This window comes from Octopus bimaculoides, chromosome 6 (genome assembly GCF_046866305.1).
Source record: "Octopus bimaculoides isolate indiv1 chromosome 6, ASM4686630v1, whole genome shotgun sequence".
NCBI classification, from domain to species: Eukaryota; Metazoa; Mollusca; class Cephalopoda; order Octopoda; family Octopodidae; genus Octopus; species Octopus bimaculoides.
The window spans coordinates 114,762,940-114,788,378 of record NC_142933.1 but is presented as its reverse complement, the minus strand read 5'-3'; the positions used below and the strand labels follow the sequence as shown (position 1 = coordinate 114,788,378).

The following is a 25,439-nucleotide window of genomic DNA, read 5'->3' as shown; positions in this document are numbered from 1 at the left end:
CACCAAAATCAATATTAAAATTAAGGGTGCAATTTTTTTTTTTAAAGATAATTTAGGCCCTAAAATCAAGATGTATTATTCATGGACCTTCATGATAGTTTTAAATTTAGCTACTTCAGAACATGATTTGTGTTTATACTTTTTTTCTTTTTTTCCTTAAATTCTTTTATTAATTTCAAACATTTGACTGTTGGGGCATCACCTTCAAGGGATTTTGTGAATGATATTGATCCTTTTTGTCAAGTACTTATTTTGTAAGGGAAGGAACTAAATATCAAAACATATTGGTCATCCCTGACAATTATATACATTTAGATTCCATATTGATGCCCAAAACCACTTTGTTGCAAAGCAAACATTTAACAATGAGAAGTTATCTACATAAGAATCTGGGTTTTGCTCAATTGTGTGTGAATTGCAGAGAACAGACCAATTGTGGGCAAAATGCAGCACAAGGCTTTCTGAATGGCATGCCAATGAAAAAATTGCCTTGATTTCTTTTTAGTAATGCAGCCTGCTTGATGATGAACCATATTTCATGTGGCCAGCTTCTTGCAAAAGATTGCCCATGCCTGGAATAGACTATACACAAATCGGTCGATATAACAACTCATTATATTGGTATTGACCTTAAACCTGTGAAAATCAAAATGACTTGTGTTACCAGTTAAATATAAAACTGATCAAGATGGTTTCTATGGATAGCAATAATGGTATTCATTTTGATCTGAATTTAAAAGAAGGTCAAGCACTTTAAAACAAGAGTGTAGTAAGACAACAGAATAATGCTGGTTAGAAGTTAGGGAAGTAAAAGAGGAGGATAAAATACTGTAACTGAATAAATTAAGAGAAGTTAAAATCAATTAAGAACAAGATGTGAAAAGGTTAAACAAGAGGTAAAATTGAAGCTATTAGAGTTCATAACTGAGCATTTCTTTTTTTTTCCAAAATATGAAATGCTTTTGCAACTTGTCAAATTTAGTTCAGTTGAGAGCACTGGCTATTAGACAAGGTCAGAACAGTACTCGCTACTCTCTGAGTTCAAAATTTGCCAAGGTCAGTGTTGTCTTTCATCTTTTCAGGTCAAAAAAAAAAAGTATCAATCCAGAAAGGTTGATTAGAGAAACTGTGAGAAAGCCAGGAAAGAGGTCTTACAGTATTTATTCCAACTGTTTGTATTCTGATTGTACCATACTGTATCAGCCCCAATCCTTTCCTTTGGATTCACATCACTGGTGTGGAAAGGGGAGACTTGCTTGCATGTGCAACTGCCAGTCTTCCTCAAAAAGATCTTAACTAGGCTTCTGCATACATGTGCAGAGGCATGGTCAGCCTTGACCAACTAAAGCCATATATATAACAACAATAGTAGCATTAGTTACAGGTTTTCAACAGACCAATCATTCACTTACTGCATTTCTGATGATGTACATGACAGGGAGTATCTTTAACTTAGTACAGAGCATATTTCACAAGGGACTTTATTTCAAGAGTATGTGTTTTTGGTTTCTCAGCAAAAGATGTATTGGTCAACCTGAAGTTATTGCTCAAGGTGCTGCACAGTACTGAACCCAGAACCATGTGGTTAACTAAGCAAGCTCTTAACCAACCAGCCATGCCTCTGTCCATTTAATACTAATTACCAAAATCAAGATAAGTCTGTAAGGCTTAAGTGATTTTGAAATACATTTTTATTATTCTTCAAAGAAATGTTCCACGATTCCAGTTAGGTGTTTTGGGAGAGAGTAATATAATGTATTGTAGATGGAGAAATTGCCTGCATGAAAGAGTTCCATTACAACTTAATTGACAAAATCTTTTGTTCTGTTTGTACAATTGCATAGTTAAAAACCTTATGAGCTAGCAACATGTAAGCTTAAATTTTTCAATAATCAGGTAAAATGTAAATATTACAGAGAAATACTTTGAGAAATAGAATTCTAATTGAATTACATGAGCGATCTATTTTATTTGTCAAAGCAATTGTTTTAACAGCTTTTAATGTCTTTCAGCTAACCACACAATTATGAAATAAATTTATGTTCAGTCAAACAAACTGAAGCAGAGTTAAGTAACTTGTTCAGAGGTACAAAAGTAAAATCTTTAACCGCCAAACAACTTGTTATTAACCCATAAACTGCTGGGATTTTGCTGTATGTAACATGAACTGCTGAGCCTATTTTGGTTAACGATCAACATCGATCTATCACTCGAAAAAAATACTCAGTGTTTCTTAACACCTTCTGTGATTGGCTACACTGTTTCTGGGGTGAAAGGGTACCGTGTGCATACATTATACGTCATCAAAATTTGGACAGATCATGCCCTACTTCTGTGGCCACGAACGTGGACTGTCACACTGTCGTGTTGGCCACTGAGGGTGACCTATTGCAGTTTATGGGTTAAATATAAATAACTAAATCAAGCTTTATATTTTTTTCTAACCTTTCAAATATATGCTTTGTAGCTCATAAAAATACTCAAAGCTTAATAAATAAGTAATTAACCAAAAGACTGTTAGTCAATGTATAGCTGTGAATAAACATTCAAATTTTCTACTGTTCAAGAAGTATTGTTACTAACTTTTCATATTTACTGTTGACTTTTTTTTTTATTTTCACTTTTCTATGTGTTAATGAAATGAAGTGAAACTTTAACTACGAAACAAAATGTAAAACAATGATAGGTTTACCTGCAATAGATATAGATATGAAAAAAAAATCATACACATAACATACAAAAGAAGCTAATTTTATTTTTACTTTTCCACTTACCATCTCTATAAAGAATCAATGATTAATGGTATTTCAAATGTCTACATTAACTCACACCTTGAGGTTAAAAACAAACAGTCTGGCCAAGTAACACACGCATACACACACAAATTACTTCAATCTTTCTTTTTTGAATCCAAATCTTTGTCAGCTGTATTATTCTTTGGGTCATTTTCTTTAGGTTTCTTCTCTTTGGGACAAGTTTTCTTGCACTGGTGGAAGGCATCATTTAAGCCAATATCTCTGATAAAATTTTCCTTGAAAAAAACAATGTATTGATATTCATATTTGTATTATATTATTTAAAAAATAAAAGAAACAGTCTCAAATTAAATTTGATAATTAGTCAATTAAGAACATTGACTATTAACATAGTGATTAATAAGCAGTTTTCATTTAGTTATGTAAAATGACATTTCTACCATAATTCCAAGTTCCTCATTAAAAATGCAAAATGGTTCTTTTTTTAAGACTATTTCCAAAAGTGGAAAAGAGGCTTATTCAATGATAATTTCAATCAAGGGAACTTTTTCATAATCACTTCACCTGCTAGAAATAGCATCCAAATCTTCCTCAAATCAGACTATAACACCAGGATGTGATTCTAGATGTACCATGTTCAGGAAAAAGGTGAGATGATCAAAAATTGGAAAGCATTTGATCATAAGTCTGATCTAGGACTAAATGACATTATATCAAGAAGGTAAGTTAATTAGACAAAATAATCCAAAACCTATTTTATTTCAGAAACACTAAGAAAAATCCTTACTTTCTGAAAGTTATATTTCACGACTTTGTTCTTAGCATCAAGTATGGGAAGCCTGCTTTTTTCTTTGCCTTCTTGGAAAAGGATAACAGATGGAAGTTGTTTTGACCAAGTACTTGTATCAATGTTATATCTACAAACACAGAACATTTTTAATGCAATGGCATCTTTGAATGACATCAGTATTACTTAATTTTACATATTTCACAATACAAAATTGCCATTTTCTGCTAAATGAGAAATACTTGCCCAATTTATTTTAAAATATGAGTAAAATACAGCACAGAAGTGGCTGTCTGGTAAAGTTTTCTTCTCAACTACATGGTTCCAGTTTCAATCCTACAGTATGTGGGCAGGTTTCTTGTACTGTATTTCACATGCCCATTCCAGTGCACTCTTTTCTCTGGCACACAACATCTAAATCCTCTTATACCCAGTTTTTCTCTCTGTTCATTTGTGCTCCATTGTTCACTAACATTAACATTACACATTCAGCAGAGCCACTCACCTCATTTCTTTTCAGCTTTTACATTCAATATCATGCAATATTGCATTTTCTATACAAGCATCAAACAATCATGCCTTCATCCACAATCATTGCTGAACCTGTTACTAGCAGCATATCTCTACATGACTTGCATACCTCACAAGCCATTATCTGCACCAAGTTTTCTTACCAATTACCAGACCACAAACAAATATTGGATCTAGAGAAAACAACTATCACTGCAGCCACCACCACCACCACCACCACAACAACGCTTATTTACAACTATTATGCAATGTCAAGAAGAAGAGCACAAACACACACATAAACACAATGGGCTTCTTTCTGTCTCTGCCAACCAATTCCACTCACAAGGCTTTGGTTTGCCCAAGGTTGTAATAGAAGACATTTGTCCAGGGTGCCACACAGTGGGACAGAACCCAAATGGTTAAGAAGCAAACTTCTTAACAGAAAATATATACAAACATTGGATCTAGAGAAAATATATAAAAACCACTGAACCCAAATTATAAAAATTAGAATAAAATAGCTAAAACAAAATCAAATAAACCAACTTTTTAGCAATATCAGGATAGCGAGATCCGTCAAGTTTTCCAAACTTTAAATTTGGTAGGGTGTATCTGGAAGAAGAAGAAGAAGAAGAAAAAAGCAAGCAAATTAACAAAAAATAGCTTTAAATAACTGGGGTGCAAATTTTATATATATATATATATATATAATGATGATAAAAACATGAGTAATTTTTTAATAATTTTAATGAATATTATTTCTATCAATTTTAATCACTTACTCAGATGAAACTTCAGCAAATATTGGAGCAAAGCTGATACAAGCTGGTGACCAAGCAGCATAGAAGGCAATGACCCATGTAATTCTTTTATCTCGTTCAATTTCATCCTATAAAAGTAAAACAGAAAAAATTTAAGAAATTATGATTACATCTTTCTTTCCTTCAAGCCTACAGGTTCATGAGGCTGAAGATTAACTGGATTTTTAAGATGCTCAGATTTCAGTCCATCACAGGGGTACCCCACCCTCCAGTTGCCACTAGTATTAATTTTCAGCTGAGTGTTCTATAGAGCAATGTGAAATGATGTATCTTGCTCAAGGACACAACATACCAGCTGATCCAAGAATCAAACCTATGACGTAACAATTGTGAGTCCAACATCCTAACCACTAAACCAAGTGCCTTCACAAATAATCACATGTCAAAAGGAATGAAAATAATTTTGTTAAAAGAAATAGTTGTACGGTTATCATGTCCTTTCTGCCACTATGTTGCACTTGAAACCAAGGTGCGCTTGTCCCAATCTACTAATATTGAAAAAATACGACTATATTCTCTGTCAATTTTACAGCTGAGAGAATTACACTATAAAAGGTAAAGATCCCTATGGTCATGAATGACCATGGGATTGCACCTAGAAAGTTCCCCTCCAAGGCACAAGTCCAGGCAAAGTTGTTTGTGGAAGGCCAACAGTCCCCCATGCATACCAGCCTCCCCTCCATGCCATTGATGCTATCCAAGGGAAAGGCAACTCATTTCTACAGCTGAGTGAACTGGAGCAACGTGAAATAAAATGTCTTGCTCAAGAACACAACACAGCCCAGTCTAGAAATCGAACTCACTACCTCATGATTGTGAGCCCGATACTAACCACACTATAAAAACCTCTGATTACTACAAACATGTAATCTAATTTGTGCTATTTTCCTAATTATTCTTTATATAAACACAGAAAACGCTTGTAAAAATTTTTTGTTGTATATTGAATATTATCAAATGAAAAAGTAGCCCTATAAGCAAAGACATCCATGAATAACTATGACTATGTTTTGGGAGAGTCATTATGCCAATATTAACACACACACACTGGTTCATTTCCATTCCTTTATTATAAGTCAATTGGTTAAGTATCCAACTAACTAAACGATTGTCTAATTTGGTTAAACAGTAAGTCATCTGTTTTATTTTTGTTTATCAAAGCTCTTTTGCTGCTACATGCAATCTTTACAATGACTATTGACTTAGTCCATCACAGAGGCCACATTTGTCTGCTTTAAGATCTTGTTGCACGCCAGTGTGCACATGTGCTCGTGTGTGTGTATTTGGCATATTTGTGTGTGTGCTTGTATGTATATGTGTCTGTGTGTACTTTTGCTTCCTTGTGCATACATGCTTGAGTGTATGTATGAGTTTCTATATGCACATGCACCTGTTGTGTGTGCCTATATATGTATTTGTGTGTATACATGTGCATGGAGTGTGTGCATAATGACTCTCCCTAAACACAACAAAATTTGTCTCAACACATGAATTCACATAAAGAACCTTGCAAACCAGATACAAAAACGAAGTAAGACTATGTTATCTAATGAGTTTTTTTTCTTTTTTGAGACAATAAATCAAGAGAAACTTGGCCACTATTTCAACCATGTAGAGGCTCATGATAGTGCTGACTGAAGTAATTCAACATGGTGGATTCTATCTCTCTCCAGTAGTACACAAGAGAGGACATGAACTCAGAACTACAAACTAACAAAACAGTATTTCACACAGTGTTTTGGTTGCCTACATCAGGGTGCTGTGCCATTCATGGCAACAATGTAAAGCTGGATAGAAGAGATCATCGACATATCTTATGTCCAAAACTGTACTGAATCAGCCAGCTGAAGCTCTAAGCTCTAAAAGCAATCTGACTAAAACATATCTTGATTACCTTATATCTAACCAGTATTTAGTAATTAATACAAAGCATGTTAGTGTTTATATGTTGTATGATAATTACAAAGAAAAATGTGTTTTCAAACACTTACTGGTAAGTGTGAGCCACGGAAGTAAGTGAGATTCTCTGGGCCTGCATAGGCTGGTTCTGGACAAAATATGAGATGCACTAAAAGACAAAAAAGTAAAACATTTCAAAGCAAAGCCAAAATACTCTTTTTTTTTTTTTCTTAAAGAAAAACAAATAACTTAAGAACTACTTCAACAGACATTCTACAGCATATATATATATATATATATATATATATATATATATATATATATATATATATATATATATATACACGTTTATACACACTCACACATATATGTTTCACCATTATGCTTACTAGGAACCCTGCATTGTATGTTCCATGTTTGATATGAGTTGTTCTATTGAATCAATAATGCCTTGTGCAAAATGCTGATCCTAGCAGAATTATTGTTTTGATACTGTATAGAGCTGTGAGCTTACATGTTTTTGTTCATATATTTTTTCCTACCAGTTAGTATTGGTTATGTTTTTACTTTCATACCCTACATCTTGAATATTCTGATTTCAGGACCCTTGGATTTTGAGGTGTTTTTTCAATCCTTTTTCACCAATATTTTGTTTAGAAGGGTCTGAAAAACCTATCAGTGTGCATGTGTTTTTCCCCCCTGTCTCTTATGTCAGAATGGCTTGCCTTGATCTATCTCCCTCAGTCTGGATGGGCTTATCCTAGATGACTGTGGCCAAGTTATTATCATATACTATGTTTGGTATATGTTTATACCACTTGTTTGTTTTCACATCAAATTGTTGAAATATTGCCCAGTGGATATAACTGTCAACCTCATCATGTCTGTGTATATATTCAGATTTGGCTAAAACTGGGGTAGCCAGAAATAATGTAGTCAACCATCTCATTGTGCTAGTTGCACATTCCACAGTGGTGTGAGGATCTGTTTTCAATACATACTTCTTATAATCCTTTGTGGTCAGACGGTGATCCTAAGCAATTATTCAAATTCTACTTCATTAATAGGCACACAGTAGATCTCAAAGATAATCATCAGAGAATGGGATTGAATATGTCACAAGAAAATAACATTTTAACTTCAAGAAATGATACAAGGCGTCATATTCTTATCTGCTTCATTGGAAACTCCAGGGAAGATTTTACTCACATTATAAGGTAAGTATCATGAAAATATAACCAAATAAATGTCCAATGAAAGTTAAGACGTTTTTGTGTGTTTACAAATCCTGCAAATATTATAGGGTAAAGACCCCCATCAGTCATGAATGACCATGGGATTGCACATAGGAAGATCTCTTCTAAGGCACAGCCTGGGTAACGTTGTTTCTGAAAGACCAGCAGTCGCCCATGCATGCCAGCCTCCCCTCTCCACACTACCAATGTTATCCAAAGGAAAGGCAAAGGCTTATACAGCTTGGCATCAATGATGTCACAACTCATTTCTACAGCTGAGTGAACTGGCGCAACACGAAATAAAGCGTCTTGCTCAAGAACACAACACACACAACCTGGTCCAGCAATCAAACTCACTGCCTCATGATTGTGAGCCCAACACTCTAACCACTGCGCCATGCACCTTCACAAATATTATAATAACACTTAAATAGATATTTCTGAAACAAAATGTTCCCCATGATGATCTATATTCTTCAGGAATTGAACTCTTTTTGATACCAACCTTCCTGAGACTAACATTCATTCTATGATACAAACTTGTTTTAAAGTGATCTAAGTCAAAACCTTCCATCAAAATTTCTTGTTAATTTATGTTCCATATACCAGCTTAATAATGACAAAGTTATTTCACTAAATTCTCCATCCTTTTTAAAATTAATTGAAACAAAGGCAGTATAAAGTAGTTGTATGCTGTCAACTTAATGTGACAGTCTCCTGAAGGGAATAATACTACTGCTGGTTAGACTTTCAGGGGACTGTCACATTAAGTTGACAGCATACAACTACTTCATCGTATCACTACTGCATAAATCTCTCTGAGAGATTTAGAAATGTATTATTTCTAAAAAAGGCAGTATAGTTTAACAGAAATTTGGTAAGAAAAGGGTTAAAAAAGCAAGTAGATATGTAAACAAGTTCAGGAGAAATATAAAATATACTTACATAAACAAGGAATAGCAAAACATAACCCATATATAGGTCCTTGTTTCAAGAAAAGAAGGAAGTTAAGAGCTTTGCCAAACATGCATGCTGTAGAAATGTAACTAAGAAAATTGGCTGAAATGGAAAAATGAAAAAATAAATAAATAGAACATAAGAAAATGGAATAATTAATTCAGTGTATAAAAACATATTTAACCCTATTATAGAGGAACAGCTGAAAGAAAAAACCAACTGATCAGCATCTTCAAGACTGATTTAATGGACAGTAATCCCTCGACTATCGCAGGTGTTATGTTCGAAAACCCCTTGCAATAGATGAAAATCCGCGAAGTAGAAACAGTACTGTGCTGTATATTTCTTTAATTATTTTTATAATTTGTATATATTTATTTTATCATAAATGCAAAACAATACCACGATATGGCGACGGATTACTGTAATCGTAATTATCTGCTGACTTCCTTTGGTGCAAAAATCTTCTAGAACCCTGAGCATAGACAGTGATACAGACTTAATAAATGACAAAGATTAAGAAAGACACCAAAGCTGATATTGGTTTCAAATTCTGGCACAAGGCCAGTAATTTTGGGGGAGGAGTTAAATCAATTACATCGACCACAGTGTTCAACTGGTACTTATTTTATCAACCCCGAAAGGATGAAAGGCAAAGTCAACCTCAGTGAAATTTGCACTCAGAACATAAAGACAGACTAAATACTAAGCATTTTGCCTGGCAGGCTAATGATTCTGCCAGTTAACTGCCTTCACTAAACACTGTATTAAAATCAAAAACTATTCACTGTTTAACTTAAGTTCAGAAAACAAACTGCTTTGTTATACAATGATGGTCGTTATTAATTATTTAAATGTTATCTAAATGAAATAAATAAATTTATGCACTTAATTCACCCCATCAATTGAAATTTACATCTTCAACATTGTTTCAATCTTTTCAGTAATATCTTTATATCTTTTCTGTTGCCTGTTTCAGTATGTGAACTTTGGCCATGCTGGGGCACTGCTTTCAAGGGTTTTCACTCAAATGAATCAGCTCCAGTATTTTTTTCTTGGTTTTATATTCTAAGCTTGGTACTTATTCTATCAGTCTCTTATGCCAAACTGCTAAGCTAAAGAGATGTAAAAAAAAATCAACACCAATTGTCACATACACACACACACACACAGCAGGCTTCTTTCTGTTTTAATCTATCAGATCTACTCTCAAGGATTTGGTCAACCTGGAGCTATAGAAGACTCTTGCCCAAAGTGCCACACAGTGGGGCTGCACCTTGAACGGTGCTTATGGTCAAATTGAAATATTACTATATTTCAGTAATATTTCTTGACATATTTTTTAGAGATGCAAAGCTTAACATCTGGAGATAAAGTTATATAGCTTACACATTCTCTTTTAATTAGTAACATTGATTTTCTAACAAATGTTGCTGCTTTCATTTTATTTATTTTTTTGGGGGTGTGTGTTGGTTATAGTCAATTATACTGATTCTGGCATTTCAATTAGGAACACTTAATGGTGCAGCTAACAGCTGTAGACTTTGGGAGTACTGTATCAGATAGCATTTTGAAAGACTGAGGTGTTGAATTTAAATTCTCTCCTGAGTATTGCTGGAAAAGGATAGGCTCCACTATGTTGACATACTTCATTCAATGCTAGCATAAAATTCTATGCAATTATTCAACCTAGTAGAAATAGCAATCAAATCTACTTCAAATCGCATCCCAAAAGATTAAAGGCAACACTGACCACAGCAGGATTTGGAATCAGAAAGTAAAAAAGGCATAACTAAATACCACAGACCATTTTGCCAGACATTCTAATGACTCTGCCAATTCTGCCTGTCCACCACCCCTAAATACATATTAGAAAAAAATCATTTGGAAAGTAGTCAAAAAATTAAATTGAATATTGACACACAAACACACACATACATGCATATTTAGACATATGTATACACAAACATATAAACACACACACACACACACATACATATGTCAGATGTACTCATAAACATGTGATCAGCCCTCTTGATTTCAGAGAGAGATGGAGAGAGAGAGAGAGAGAGGGGGGTAGTTATAGGAATCAAAGCTGATGTCTTTTCCAACAACATTATTAAAGTGAGAGAAATAGCTATGACTGAGAATTGAACTTAGGTTGCAGCACAGTCATTTACCACCTATGCTCCTATGCTTTGGTACTCATCATTTACATTGTTTTATTTGTTTTTGTTTGGGTGGGGTGACAAGGAGGGGTTAATAGTTTGGTATGGCTGTCTCAGATAGAGACCAGTGAGGGAGATGTGATTAATGCTCTTCTTAAACAGCTGAAAATTGATGATTGCAGGTCAAGAAGAGAAAACCACAAGGATGACATACTAGGGTGGGGGGGAAGGATTAAGCATGGAGTTCACTGAATGACAAGAGGAGGAAAGAGGACATGAGACCACCAGCACAAAAAAAAAAAAAAAATAGAGGTCATTGTTGAAAAGACTAACTGTAGGTTAGAGGTTGGGATGTGTTAGTAAGCAATTTCATGCCAATCATTTAGGTGGATTTCTAAAGAAGAGGATGTAGTTTAAGATGTCTTTATGTGTAGCATACCATCCTAGTTACGTTTTTGCTACATATGAAAAGAAAATCCAAATGAAACATTTCTGATAGAGTTGTGAAGTTGTATTCAAAAATTTTAGACAATTTATTGATTAAGGGCATACTTACTCTGTCTCCTGTTTTTAATGACGATGATACAAGCTAAAAAGGTCAACCATTCCCATTCTTTCTGCGAGAGAAAACAAAACATTAATAATTTCAATTTTATTTAGTGTGACTGGGTTAAAAAACACTAAATTACTAACGACTAGCAAACTCTGATAATAACTTTGTAAAAACAAAATGTCAGTTGTTAAAAAATATTTTACACACACACGAAATGACCCTTTAAGAGAACCAACCAATCGGAACGACTTGTGACCACAAGGAAACCAACCAAGCAGATCAACAAGCCTGACCATGGAAAAAAATGCCACCAGAATTTTAACAAATCAAAAATCAGATCCGCTCGCGGAAAAAAATTATAAATTCATCTGATCCCAAAACATACCACTACAAGCGAAAGCGTCTATTAGAAGAGGATCAGAAAAACTGTAAACCAAATTCCCATTTTTTTACTATTTTCATTTCAGACTTGTTTTTTCCAGTATGACTTGTCGACCACCACTAAAATTAATGAACAAATTGATATACAGTTTTAATTTTATTGACTGCTATGAACATTCAAACTTACACCTTCTGTTTTGAACATGTTAATTTATCAACATTGAAACATTTTAGTTTGTCAACATAGAAACTTTTAAAGATGTTTTTTCTTGATAAACAAAAAATATTGTTGAAACTAGTTTGGTATATATGTAAATAAATGTATTTTAAACATTTATGAGTTTTTGAAATTTAGGTGCATTTTCAACAACACATTTCCCTATATATATATATATATATATATATATATATAGTTCAAAAACACAATAACAAAAAAACAACAAAGTGAGGACGTGATATGGATAGTATTATTGGACGCTCAGGAAAGGAAAGAGAGAGTGTATGACGTTTCGGGCGTAGCCCTTCGTCGGAAAGATGGAAAGTTCGGAGAATGGAAGAACGGAGAAAGAGGAAAATGGTACCGATGCCCACGAGGTTACATGATGAAAAGACCGGAAGAGGAGGTGGTGGGGGAAAAGTTCTTTCTAAGATAGGAGAGTGAAAAAGGGAGATGAATATCGGTGCGCGTGCGAAAGTCTGCGAGTGTGTGTGTGATAACAGAACGTGTGTGTGCGTATGTATGTGTGTGTGTGTGTGTGTGTGTGTGCATGGTTTGGTGGTTTATCTGTTAGTGTGTTTGTGTGTGTGTGTGTGTGTGTGTGTGTATGACGTAGTGGAAGAAATTAGTAGCAGGACTGGTTAGTGGACGCTGTAGACAGTGTAGGTAGAAGGTCAACAGGTGGTTGTTTGGGTGTGTGTGTGTTCGTGTTTGTGTGGGGTTGTCGGTGTTAGGTACGTGTACGTGTGTGTGTGTATTTTGTATGTGCGCGTGTGTGTATGTGTATGTTTTCTGTGCGTGCGTGTGTGTTTGTGTGTATGTGTATGTTGTGTGTATGTGCGTTGCTGTGTACGTGTGTGTGCGTGCGTTTGCTATTGTATATGCGTGTGTTGTTTATGCCCATGTGTGTATGATTGTATGCGTGTCTGTGTGAGTGTGTAGTGTTGGTGAGAAGTGTGTGTGTATGTGGGTGTGTGCGTGTGTGTGTATATGTGTGGATGTGCGTGTGTGTGTGTGGGATTGTGAGTGTTAGGTACGGGTGTGTGTGTGTTTATGTATGTCTGTATGTGTTTCCGTGTGCGCGTGTGTGTATATTTTTTTGTGCGTGCGTGTATGTGTATATTGTGTATGTTTTCGTGCGTGCGTATGTGTTATGTATATGAGTGAGTATTGTGTATGTGAGAGGTGTGTGTGCCTGTGTGTATACGTGTATGTGTGTCGTGTATGTGTGTGTGTGTGTGGTTTTATGTATGTGAGGGGTGTGTATGTGTGTGTTTATGTGTGTGCGTGCGTATGTGTGCCAGGTATGTGTGTTATTTTGTGTGTGCACTCCTGTGTGTATGTGTGTGCATGTGTATGCGGCTGTGTATGTAGGCGTGCGCGTATATATGGGTGTGTGTGTGTATATATGTGCGTTCGGCTATGTGTGTGTGAGGGCGCGTATGTATGTTTGTCATGTATGTGGGCGGTATATATGTAAGGTGTGTGGGTATTTGTGCGTGTAGGTAGTGGTGAGATAAAAAGTAGAAAAAAGTAAGTCTAATAACAAGAGAATAATGGATATAATGTAAGGGGGACGAGGGGGGGGTTAAAAAAAAAAAAAAAAAAATTATGTAAAGTGTTGCAGGGACGTAAAGGGGAGAGTCATAAGGAAGAGAAGGCTGTGTTGAGTCCGAAGGGGAAAGAAGAATTAAGGTTGAAAATGTAGCGTTGCTCCAAGTGGAGTCGCGAGGGAGTGGACCCATGGTGCAGGGCGAGGCCAAAAACGGAGATGTTAGAGGGAGAGTGGTTGGGCAGTTGGAAGTGACGGCCGACAGGGGAGTTCGAACCTAGCCGAACGTCCCTTAGGTGTTCGGTGAAACGGTCGGCCAGCCGGCGGCCCGTCTGCCCCACGTAGAGTTGGTTGCATAGGGTACATTTGATGCAGTAAATAAGGTTGGAGGAGGTGCAGGTGAAACTGTGGAATGTGAAGTGTTTGTAGGTTCGATCCGGTGACAGAGGTAGTGTTGGTGATGAAGGGGCAGGTGTGACAGCGGGATCTGGAGCACGGGAAGGAGCCGGGTGGGGGTGGGGAGGAAGAGGAGAAGGTACTGCGGACCAGTAGATCGCGTAGGTTGCGGGCGCGTTTGAAAGCGGAAAGGGGTGGGTAGTGGGATCGAGCTGGAGGCGACGGAAAGCCCGTAGGATCCTCCGACGAAGGGGTAGGGTGGCAGGGTGGAAACGGAGTGGGAAGGGGGTACGGTTAGGGGATTGGTGTGGGGGAGGAGAGAGGGCGGTGGTGCGGTCGATTCGACGAGCGCGGGCGAGGGCGGATTGGACAAGGTGGGAGGGGTATCCTCGATGCATGAACAGACGAGCAAGATACTGGGACTGGGTCTCGAAATCCTGGTCCAGGCTGCACAAACGTCGGAGGCGGAGGAACTGGGAGTAGGGGATGGCTCGTTTGGTGTGGAATGGATGGGAGGAGGAGAAGTTGAGGTAGAGGTGGGAGTCAGTGGGTTTGAAGAAGGCGGAGGTAGTGAGAGAGTTGGAGGGGGGGTTGATGGAAAGAGAGATGTCGAGGAAGTTGACAGAGGTGTCAGAGATGGTGGAAGTAAAGTCAAGAGCGGGGTGGAAGTTGGAGAGGAAGGAGATGAAAAGGCAGAGCTGTTCGCGGGAGAGGGAGGTGGCTCCTATACAGTCATCTATGTAGCGACCGTATAGTTCCGGGGTCGGACCGGAGAATTGGGAGAATACTTGGGCCTCAATGTAACCAACAAAGAGGTTGGCGTAATTGGGCCCCATTCTCGTCCCCATCGCGACCCCAGATTCCTGTTGGTAGGTATCTCCGGCGAACGTGAAGCAGTTGAGGGTGAGGACGAGTTCTGCCAGACGAAGCAGGGTAGGGGTGCTAGGTGTGGGGTCAGGGCGGCGGTCAAGGAAGTATTGGAGGGCTGAGAGACCATCGTTGTGTGGAGTCACCGTGTATAGGGATTTGATGTCCAGGGTGAAGAGGAGGTGTGAGGGGCCGGGAGGGAAGGAAAAGGAATAGAAGAGGCGAAGGGCGTGGTTGGTGTCGTGTATGTGGGATGGGAGGGCAGCAACTAACAGGGATAGGATATGGTCGAGGTATTTTGAAATGAGTTCGGTGGGGCAATTGCAAGCAGAGACAATGGGGCGGCCAGGGTTGTTAGGTTTGTGGATCTTGGGAAGGAAGTAGATGGAGGAGGTGCGAGGTGTGCGGACGATGAGGTTGGTGGCGGTAGCGGGGAGAGCAGAGGAGGAGATGAGGTCATGGATTGTGGAGGACACAAGCCGTTGGTAGGAGGGGGTGGGGTCGGAGGGGAGGAGGCGGTAGAAGAGGGGATTGTGAAGCTGGCTGAGCGCTTTCCTCCTGTAAAGGTCCGTGCGCCACACCACCACTGCTCCACCTTTGTCCGCCGGCTTGATGACGATGTCGTCACGGCAGCGGAGATTGCGGAGGGCGACCGATTCGGCCCGGGTGAGATTGGCCCGGAGGTGTCTTTTTTTAAAGTCGAAACGCTCGACCAACGCCTTACAGTCATCCACGAACAAGTCTAGGCTACTGAATTGGCCTGGAGGCGGCGTCCAGTTGGATGGGCGGCGTCCCAGGTCCGAGAAGTAGTCCCGATTGTCGGGACGCTGTGTTGACGTATGGAAGAACGCGCACAGTTTGATGCGGCGCAGGAACTGGCTGACATCAGTGCGAGTCCCGAATTCGTCACAATGGGGCGTGAGAGGCGTGAAGCGGAGGCCCCTACCAAGGAGCGAGCGCTCAGCGGCGGACAGGGGGAGATTGGGTGGTATAGTCACAACCGTGTGAGGAAGCGGGGTGGTAGGGTGAGTAGGGTCGGGAGGAGGAGGTGTAGAGGCGGGGGGGAGGAGGAGGGGGAGAAGAGGTGAGATGGGGTTGGGTGGGGTTGGGGTTATTGGAGGTGTGGGGAGGAGATGGCGTGGGGGTTAGGATGTCCGGGTGGGAGGAGTGTGAGTGTGTGGAATGGGCGGTGGAGGGGGGCATGGAATCGGGAGGGGGAGCTGAAGGGGAGGGTGTCAGGGGTGCGGAAGGGTGGGGGGGGGGGGGGGGGTATATATATAAAATGAAAACAGCTGAGAAATGCTGTATGGTATTGATCTAGCTTCTATAGCTTGGAAGCTAGACCTAGAATTGCTTGCTATGCAGAACATGAGTAGGTATAAACTCCATCTGTTATATACCCAATGTAAGCTCTTGTACACAAGAGATTTAGTGAGTTTACAGGCAGACTATTAGAGAATGTAAGCATTGTGGATGTGATATATATATATGTATATATATATATATATATATATATATATATATATATATATACACAAACACACACACACACACATACATACATGCATACACACACACACACTCATACACACAGAAGTAGCTGTTGGAGTATTTTTGTGAATTCACAGCTCCAATTTCTAGCCGCCCTGTGTGTAATCGCATGGATTACTATATGTGGGGCATGATTGAGAAAGACATCAATTGCTCTGCCTGCAACACCAAATCCTCTCACAAGGCCTTGGTCAGCCCGAGGCTGTAGTAGAAGACACTTGCCCAAGGCACCACAGTGGAGATGAATCCAGAACCATGTGGTTGGGAAGCAAACTTCTTACCACACAGCCATGCCAGCGCCTACACATATATGTATCATCATCATCATCATCATCGTTTAACGTCCGCTTTCCATGCTAGCATGGGTTGGACGATTTGACTGAGGACTGGTGAAACCGGATGGCAACACCAGGCTCCAATCTAATTTGGCAGAGTTTCTACAGCTGGATGCCCTTCCTAATGCCAATCACTCCAAGAGTGTAGTGGGTGCTTTGACGTGTCACCCGCACGAAGGCCAGTCAGGCGGTACTGGCAACGGCCACGCTCAAAATGGTGTATTTTATGTGCCATCCGCACAAGAGCCAGTCCAGGGGCACTGGCAACGATCTCACTCGAAGGTCCTTACACATGCTGCGGGCACAAGTGCCAGAAAGGCGACACTGGGCACAGGTGCCATCACGATTTCGATTTCGCTTGCCCCAATAAGTCTTCGCAAACTGAGGTATGCATCATCATCATCATCATCATCATCATCGTTTAACGTCCGCTTTCCATGCTAGCATGGGTTGGACAATTTGACTGAGGACTGGTGAAACCGGATGGCAACACCAGGCTCCAGTCTGATTTGGCAGAGTTTCTACAGCTGGATGCCCTTCCTAACGCCAACCACTCAGAGAGTGTAGTGGGTGCTTTTACGTGTCACCCGCACGAAAACGGCCACGCTCAAAATGGTGTCTTTTATGTGCCACCCGCACAAGCCAGTCCAGGGGCACTGGCAACGATCTCGCTCGAAAATCCTACGGGAGCCAGTCAGGCGGTACTGGCAACGGCCACGCTCAAAATGGTGCATCTCATGTGCCACCCGCACAAGAACCAGTCCAGGGGCACTGGCAACGATCTTACTTGGCTTGCCGGGTCTTCTCACACACAGCACATTTCCAAAGGTCTCGGTCAGTAGTCATCGCCTCGGTGAGGCCCAACGTTCGAAGGTCTTGCCTCACCACCTCAGCCCAGGTCTTCCTGGGCCTACCTCTTCCACGGGTTCCCTCAACTGTTAGGGTGTGGCACTTTTTCACGCAGCTATCCTCATCCATTCTCACCACATGTCCATACCAGCGCAATCGTCTCTCTTGCACGCCACAACTGATGCTTCTAATGTTCAGCTTTTCTCTCAAGATGCATGGGAGGCTAGGCGACAGGTTTATTTAGCCAGAGGGGAAGCAGATAAGGAAAGATTTGCCAATGTTCTGCGCCGTGAGGACCAAAGACTCGAGGTATTTCGTGTTGCAAGACAGTGTAGGAGAGAGAATAGTGATGTTGTAGGAGAGAAATGTGTTCGCATGGATGATGGTACGCTTGCATTAAATGAGGATGCAAAGAAAGAGGTCTGGAGATGCCACTACGATAGATTGCTTAATAAAGAGAATGAATGGGAGAAAGAGAGCCTGCCTTATGTCGACCCAATAGAGGGACCAGCTATCCGAGTTGATAGTACCAGGGTAGATAAAGCAATTAAGAGTATGAAGACCGGGAAAGCCCCCGGCCCATCAGGAATCACTGCAGAGATGCTCAAAATATCTGGCAGTGTTGGCTATAGCCTAGTCACCCGTATTACGAACCAGGTGATACACGAAGGAGTCATACCCTATGACTGGTGTAGCAGCATCATAGTCAACTGCTACAAAGGTAAAGGGGACGCTTTAGATACAAATAATTACAGAGGCATCAAGCTGTTAGATCAGGTTATGAAAGTTACAGAGAGGGTCATAGCCCAACTAATTAGGGAGCGAATCAATTTAGATGAGATGCAGTTTGGGTTCGTGCCAGGTAAAAGCACTACTGATGCCTTATTTCTAGTGAGACAGTTGCAAGAGAAATACCTAGCCAAGGATAAACCTCTGTACCTGGCTTTCGTTGACATGGAGAAAGCCTTTGACAGGGTCCCCCGATCCCTTATCTGGTGGTCAATGAGGAAACTTGGGATAGAAGAATGGCTAGTGAGAGCTGTGCGAGCCATGTACAGAGATGCGGCCAGTAAGGTGAGGGTTGGAAATGAGTACAGCAATGAATTCCGGGTAGAGGTAGGGGTCCACCAAGGTTCCGTCCTCAGCCCCCTATTATTTACCATAGTCCTCCAGGCAATCACAGAGGAGTTCAAGACAGGTTGCCCCTGGGAGCTCCTCTATGCTGATGACCTTGCCCTAATTGCGGAGTCACTATCAGAACTAGAGGAGAAGTTTCAGGTGTGGAAGCAAGGTCTAGAATTGAAGGGCCTTAGAGTCAACCTAGCTAAAACCAAAATCCTAATAAGTAGGAAGGTAGATAAAACACAAACCCCTTCAGGTAGATGGCCCTGCTCAGTATGTAGAAAAGGAGTAGGTAGTAACTCTATAAGATGTACCCGGTGCAAGCTATGGACACATAAGAGGTGCAGCAACATCAAAGGCAGGTTAACTAGCAAGTTAGTTTTTGTTTGTGGCAGATGTTCAGGTGCAATAAAGACTGCAAACAAACAGGAAACAACTTCTATCTCATTCCAGGGTGAAAAACTAGAGGTAGTCGATAGCTTCCGCTATCTGGGCGACCAAGTTAGTAGTGGGGGTGGGTGCGCTGAAAGTGTAGCTGCTAGAATAAGAATAGCCTGGGCAAAGTTTAGAGAGCTCTTACCCCTGCTGGCGACAAAGGGACTCTCACTCAGAGTAAAAGGCAGACTGTATGACGCATGCGTACGAACAACCATGCTACATGGCAGTGAAACATGGGCTGTAACTGCTGAGGACATACGTAAGCTCGCAAGGAATGAAGCCAGTATGCTCCGTTGGATGTGTAATGTCAATGTGAATACCCGTCAGAGTGTAAGTATCTTGAGAGAAAAGCTGAACATTAGAAGCATCAGTTGTGGCGTGCAAGAGAGACGATTGCGCTGGTATGGACATGTGGTGAGAATGGAGGAGGATAGCTGCGTGAAAAAGTGCCACACCCTAACAGTTGAGGGAACCCGTGGAAGAGGTAGGCCCAGGAAGACCTGGGCTGAGGTGGTGAGGCAAGACCTTCGTACATTGGGCCTCACCGAGGCGATGACTACGGACCGAGACCTTTGGAAATGGGCTGTGCGTGAGAAGACCCGGCAAGCCAAGTAAGATCGTTGCCAGTGCCCCTGGACTGGTTCTTGTGCGGGTGGCACATGAGATGCACCATTTTGAGCGTGGCCGTTGCCAGTACCGCCTGACTGGCTCCTGTAGGATTTTCGAGCGAGATCGTTGCCAGTGCCCCTGGACTGGCTTGTGCGGGTGGCACATAAAAGACACCATTTCGAGCGTGGCCGTTTTCGTGCGGGTGACACGTAAAAGCACCCACTACACTCTCTGAGTGGTTGGCGTTAGGAAGGGCATCCAGCTGTAGAAACTCTGCCAAATCAGACTGGAGCCTGGTGTTGCCATCCGGTTTCACCAGTCCTCAGTCAAATCGTCCAACCCATGCTAGCATGGAAAGCGGACGTTAAACGATGATGATGATGATACATATATATGCATGCATATACATATATACATGCATAAATATACATATATGCGTACATATACATATATGTGTATGCCTATATATACATACAAGCATACATTTACATATATACACATTCATTTATATGCATACATATAAATGTAATGGTAGTCATTGAGACAGTTCTGACATTTCTCACAGAACAACCTGCACAGATGATTTGTTTATAGTGATCAAATGTTTGTGTCAAAGTGATCGCAGAGCAATGCAAAATGAAGTGTTTTGCTCAAGTACAATGCACTGCCCAGTCTGGGAATTGAATCCACAATCTCAAAATCACGTATGCAACATGCTAACCACTAGGTCACATGCCCTCACATACACATATACATATATGAATACATATACACATGTATACATACATATATACAAACATACATACATATAGATAAGTTTATGTACGTACATATACATACATACAACGTATATATGCATATATATATATATATATATATATATGTACATATTATGCATACAATATATATGTGTGTGTGTGTGTGTGTGTGTACAATATCTGTGCATATATATATATATATATATATATATATATATGCACATATTATTTACTTGTTTCAGGCATTTGTCTGCAGTCATACTGGGGCTCCATTTTGAATCAACCCAGTACTTTTTTCAAGCCTAGTTCTTATCCTAACGGTCTCTCTTGCCTAACTGCTTAGTTACAGGGACACAAACACACCAACACCAGTTGCCAAGAGTGGCAATCGGAGGAAAGTACAGCGACAAGGACACATAAACTTGTACACACATACACACACACACACACATATATATATCTGATAATATATCTGAAAATTCATCGGAGTCCACTTCAATTTGTCTTAACTTTCAAGAAAATGGATATTTTTTTATGAAATTCTCTACAAATATACCTTGGACTATGTAGATTCTGAGAACATACGATTTTTCTATCTTTAAGTCAACGTTTCTAATAGAAAGGCAGAAGACAGCAGAAGCAAAAATAAGGAATATACACACAGTTAAATATAGAAGTGTAAAGTATAATCTCTATAATAAACATGATATTGAATGGAATAAGTCCTCGTTTGAACTTTTTTAATTACATATATTTGTTTCTGAGTGGGGAACAGTTCTCAAAAATTACTCAGAGTGCTACTATCTAAGGCTTCTATTATACCATGTCAAGGGACCCACATCATTTACAGCCTTGCATACGGTTGATAACACAGTATGTCAAGCATATCACCAGGCTTGCCATCTCAGAGGTCTTCTGGAAGATGATGCACACTGGGATGCCACTCTGACAGTGGTACAAATGTGCAAGTCTCCTATGCAGCTGAGAAACCTCTTCTCCATCATGCTGGTGAACTGTGAATTGTCAAATTCAAATCAACTTCGATAGAAAACAAGGAGGGGCTTTCTGAAGACATTCTTCAAAGAATTCAATATCAGTGTGAGGCATTAAGATTAAAAGACAACTGGATGGAAACAAACTTGAAATCTATGGTCTTCCAGCTCCTATGAGAGATGTTCAACACAGATTAGCACAAGAGATAATCAGGGAACCATCATACAACATGGAAAGTTTGCAAGCAGTTGTCAATGAAAAGGAACCAATTCTGGTACAGGATCAAAAGGAAGTATTCTGGCAAGTTCTTACATCTGTAGACAATAACACTGGTGGGGTCTTCTTCTTAGATGCTCCAGGAGGCACAGGAAAGACATTATTGATCAACCTGCTCCTTGCCAAGGTGAGACAAAAGAAAAAGATTGCTCTGGTTGTTGCATCCTCTGGAATTGCAGCCACACTCCTAACAGGTGGAAGAACAGCCCATTCAACATTCAAGCAGTCTCTGAACCTCATCCAAAATTAATCTCTTTTATGCAACATATCCAAGAATACAGCATTAGCAAAGCTCCTTACAGATGCCAAACTCATTGTCTGGGATGAGGCAATAATGTTCCATAAGGCAGCCTTTGAAGCACTTGGTACAACACTACAGGACTTGAGAAACAATAAGATCATGGGTGGTGTCACCCTCCTCATGGCTGGTGACTTCAGGCAAATGCTGCCTGTCATTCCCAGAGGAACAAGGGCAGATGAGCTGAGAGCTTGCATCAAGTCCTCATATATCTGGTAACATGTCAAGCAGCTTACTCTGATAACCAACATGGTGACCCATTAGCTACACAGTTCTCCAACAACTTACTTGACATTGGAAATGGAAAACTTCCACAAGATCCAGAAGGTAGTCTGCACCACCTCCCATGTGGTAATATGACTGCCTCCCTTGAAGATCTGAAGAGCAAAGTGTTTCCAAACATTGCCACAAACTATAAAAGTCACAAGTGGCTATGTGAAAGAACAATTCTGGCACCAAGGAATGATGCTGTAGACAAGCTGAATCTAAATTTGTTGTCTCAGCTTCCAGGACCTGAATGTTCATACAGATCGATTGACTCTGTCCCTGATCAAGAACAGGTAACACATTACCCTGTGGAGTTCCTCAATTCACTTCACCTACCAGGATTTTCACCACACATTCTGATCATGAAAACAGGTGCTCCCATAATGTTATCAAGAAACCTTGATGCACCCAGATTCTGCAATGGAACAAGGTTGGTTGTTAAAACAGCCATGCACTATGTGTTGGAAGCAACAATAATAATACACAACATGATGGGTGAGAATGCATTCATTCCAAGGATACCTCTCATCTCAAATGATCTCCCCTTTCAGTTCAAAAGACTGCAGTTTCCTGTCAAACTTCGCTTTGCAATGTCTATCAACGAAGCACAAGGTCAATCTCTAAAGGTGATGGGACTTAACCTCCTTCAACCTTGCTTCTCACATGGTCATCTGTATGTTGGATGTTCTAGAGTTGAAGATGAAAAGAACCTCTACATTCTCAGTGATAAACATAGTATCACAGAAAACACAGTATATGAAGAAGCACTTACATGAATAGTAGTTCAATGTCATATACAGAAGTGTAAAACCATTGAGTGTTAAAGTATTACTATTACACTTTCACTTTTCAACTGACATGCGTGAATGTATATCTGTGTGTATAAAAGTGAAATAATAACGTGATATATTCGCTGTGTGTGTGTGTGTGTGTGTACTTTATACATGGCCTTTCGTTGTTTATAATCTGTACCTGTTTTTTTTTTTTTTGTTACAAAAGAAGTTGGACAAACATGTATTTACTTTATATACATATATGAGTTGAAAACTTTTTCACATTTCACTTAATATCTATGTTCCATACTGGCATGGGTTGCAGAGTTATGTAGAAAGTTGGTATCTCAGCAGTTTAGACCTGCGTAATCAAGACGGCGTTTTAAAATTTCATTATTTTCTTTAACCCGGGCAACGCCGGGTATTTCTGCTAGTGTGTGTGTGTGTGTGTGTGTACATATATATATATGTATATACATATACACACACACGTTGGTTTCATTTCTACCAAACTCGCACACATGGCTTTGGTCGGCTATAGCCCAAGATACCACGCAGTGAGACTGAACCCGGAACCATGTGGTTGGGAAACAAACTTCATACCACAAAAACACGCCTGCAATACATATCTATATATTTATTATACATACATATGCATACACACACAGAGACAGATACATACATATGTATACATATTTGGGAAATGAATGCTGGAAGACTTGTCATATAGATATGTGTGTCCCGAGAGCGAGGTGTCCTTGTCTTGACATTGCATGATAATTCTGAAACGACTGTCATTGTCATTCAAGCGGTACCATTTACTTCCAGTCTTCTTTGAAAACACGTCCGATCAAAGAGAAACATTACATTGCTTGGAAACAAGAGAGGGTTAGCAACAGGAAGGGTAATCTGAGGAAAATCTGCCTCGCTGAATTCTGTTTGAGCCATGCGCGTATAGAAAAGTGAACATCAAAAATAAGATGCTAATGACCATCATTCATTATTTTTTATTTGTGACATCACGCCGGGTAAGCGCCAAAACAGAAAATTTTCAAATGAAAAATAAGTTGGCTGGCTTGATTCCTTGCACATGCAAAAAAAAAAGTATTCAAAACGTTAAGAGGGAACAAAGTTTCGGGGATTAGGGATTAGAGTTAAATCTGAGGTTAAGAGCTAGGGGTTAGGGTTTACGGCTAGAGTTTAAAGTTACACTAATGATCGCAAATTATTTTTAGATTCCACTTTTTTAAAATTTTGTTTTAAACTACAGTTTAGCTATTTCACAGTTACACATCGGATGCTACGCTTTTTCTAACACTGTTTCATCCATGAACAGGGTGCTTTTTTTTTTTTTTTGCATAACCTAAATGCTCCGTTTCGGACCTTAGACTAAATTCTGGGATACAGTAAATATTTGTTAAAATATCCGAAAATATAAACAAATATCTGTTTAGTAATATTTAAGGTACATCTCTGTGTATGCAGTGAAAGAAATGAAAAAAGAAAATTCTAAGACGCGATTATTACACAAACAAGTGAGTGTCTGTGTATGTATAAGAAGATGGTTATTATTGAAACACAAATTGCATACTTGTCGAGGATACAGTCGAGCGTTAAAATTTAGATATAGAAAAGAAAATCATTCTCATTTTATATATTTCGGAAAACATTCCAACATTAATCAATTTAACTTTTTTTAACATTAAAAATAACTGTCTTCTTTTAATTTTTTTATTCTAATATATTATTATCATTAGTTGTACTTCAGAGATTATTAAATAGATCTAAGCAAAACAACTGTTTTTGATTTTTCAGTCATTGAATATACATACATATTGTTTGCCTTTATAAGGAGGCACCGAAAGAGTGGAAGAAATGTAATACTTTTAACTTACCAATTCTAATTTGCAATCATAGAATAAAAATGTACACATTGGCCGAGTGGTTTTCAGAAAAAAATAGGTGAAACATAACAATACATTAAAAATGTAATGAGGGACAAAAAAAGATTTTGCTGTATCAATAAAGCCAGTCATTTTTCTCAGAATAAACTAGCAACCGGTGAACT

General features: G+C 39.5%; 1 protein-coding gene across 1 annotated transcript; it reads right to left on the bottom strand.

The window, feature by feature from the left end:
- Positions 1 to 1,673: 1,673 nt before the first annotated feature.
- Positions 1,674 to 25,439, bottom strand: LOC106881456 (thioredoxin-related transmembrane protein 2 homolog). The gene is made up of 8 exons (XM_014931841.3): positions 25,267 to 25,439; positions 11,693 to 11,753; positions 8,957 to 9,070; positions 6,869 to 6,945; positions 4,839 to 4,945; positions 4,603 to 4,668; positions 3,544 to 3,673; positions 1,674 to 3,031 (listed from the first exon to the last, which is right to left on the bottom strand). The coding sequence occupies exons 1-8, from the start codon at positions 25,405 to 25,407 to the stop codon at positions 2,891 to 2,893; spliced, it is 837 nt and encodes a 278-aa protein (XP_014787327.1). The 5' UTR covers positions 25,408 to 25,439; the 3' UTR covers positions 1,674 to 2,890.

Bases quoted from the DNA above. Each gene is read 5' to 3' on its own strand.
- LOC106881456 (XM_014931841.3), bottom strand. From the start codon at position 25,407: ATGACTGGCTTTATTGATACAGCAAAATCTTTTTTTGTCCCTCATTAC. The intron at 4,946-6,868 runs GTAAGTGTTTGA...TTACTTTTATAG, and splicing joins TCCGTGGCTCACACTTACCA to GATGAAATTGAACGAGATAA. The intron at 3,674-4,602 runs GTTGGTTTATTT...CTGTGTTTGTAG, and splicing joins TATCCTGATATTGCTAAAAA to ATATAACATTGATACAAGTA.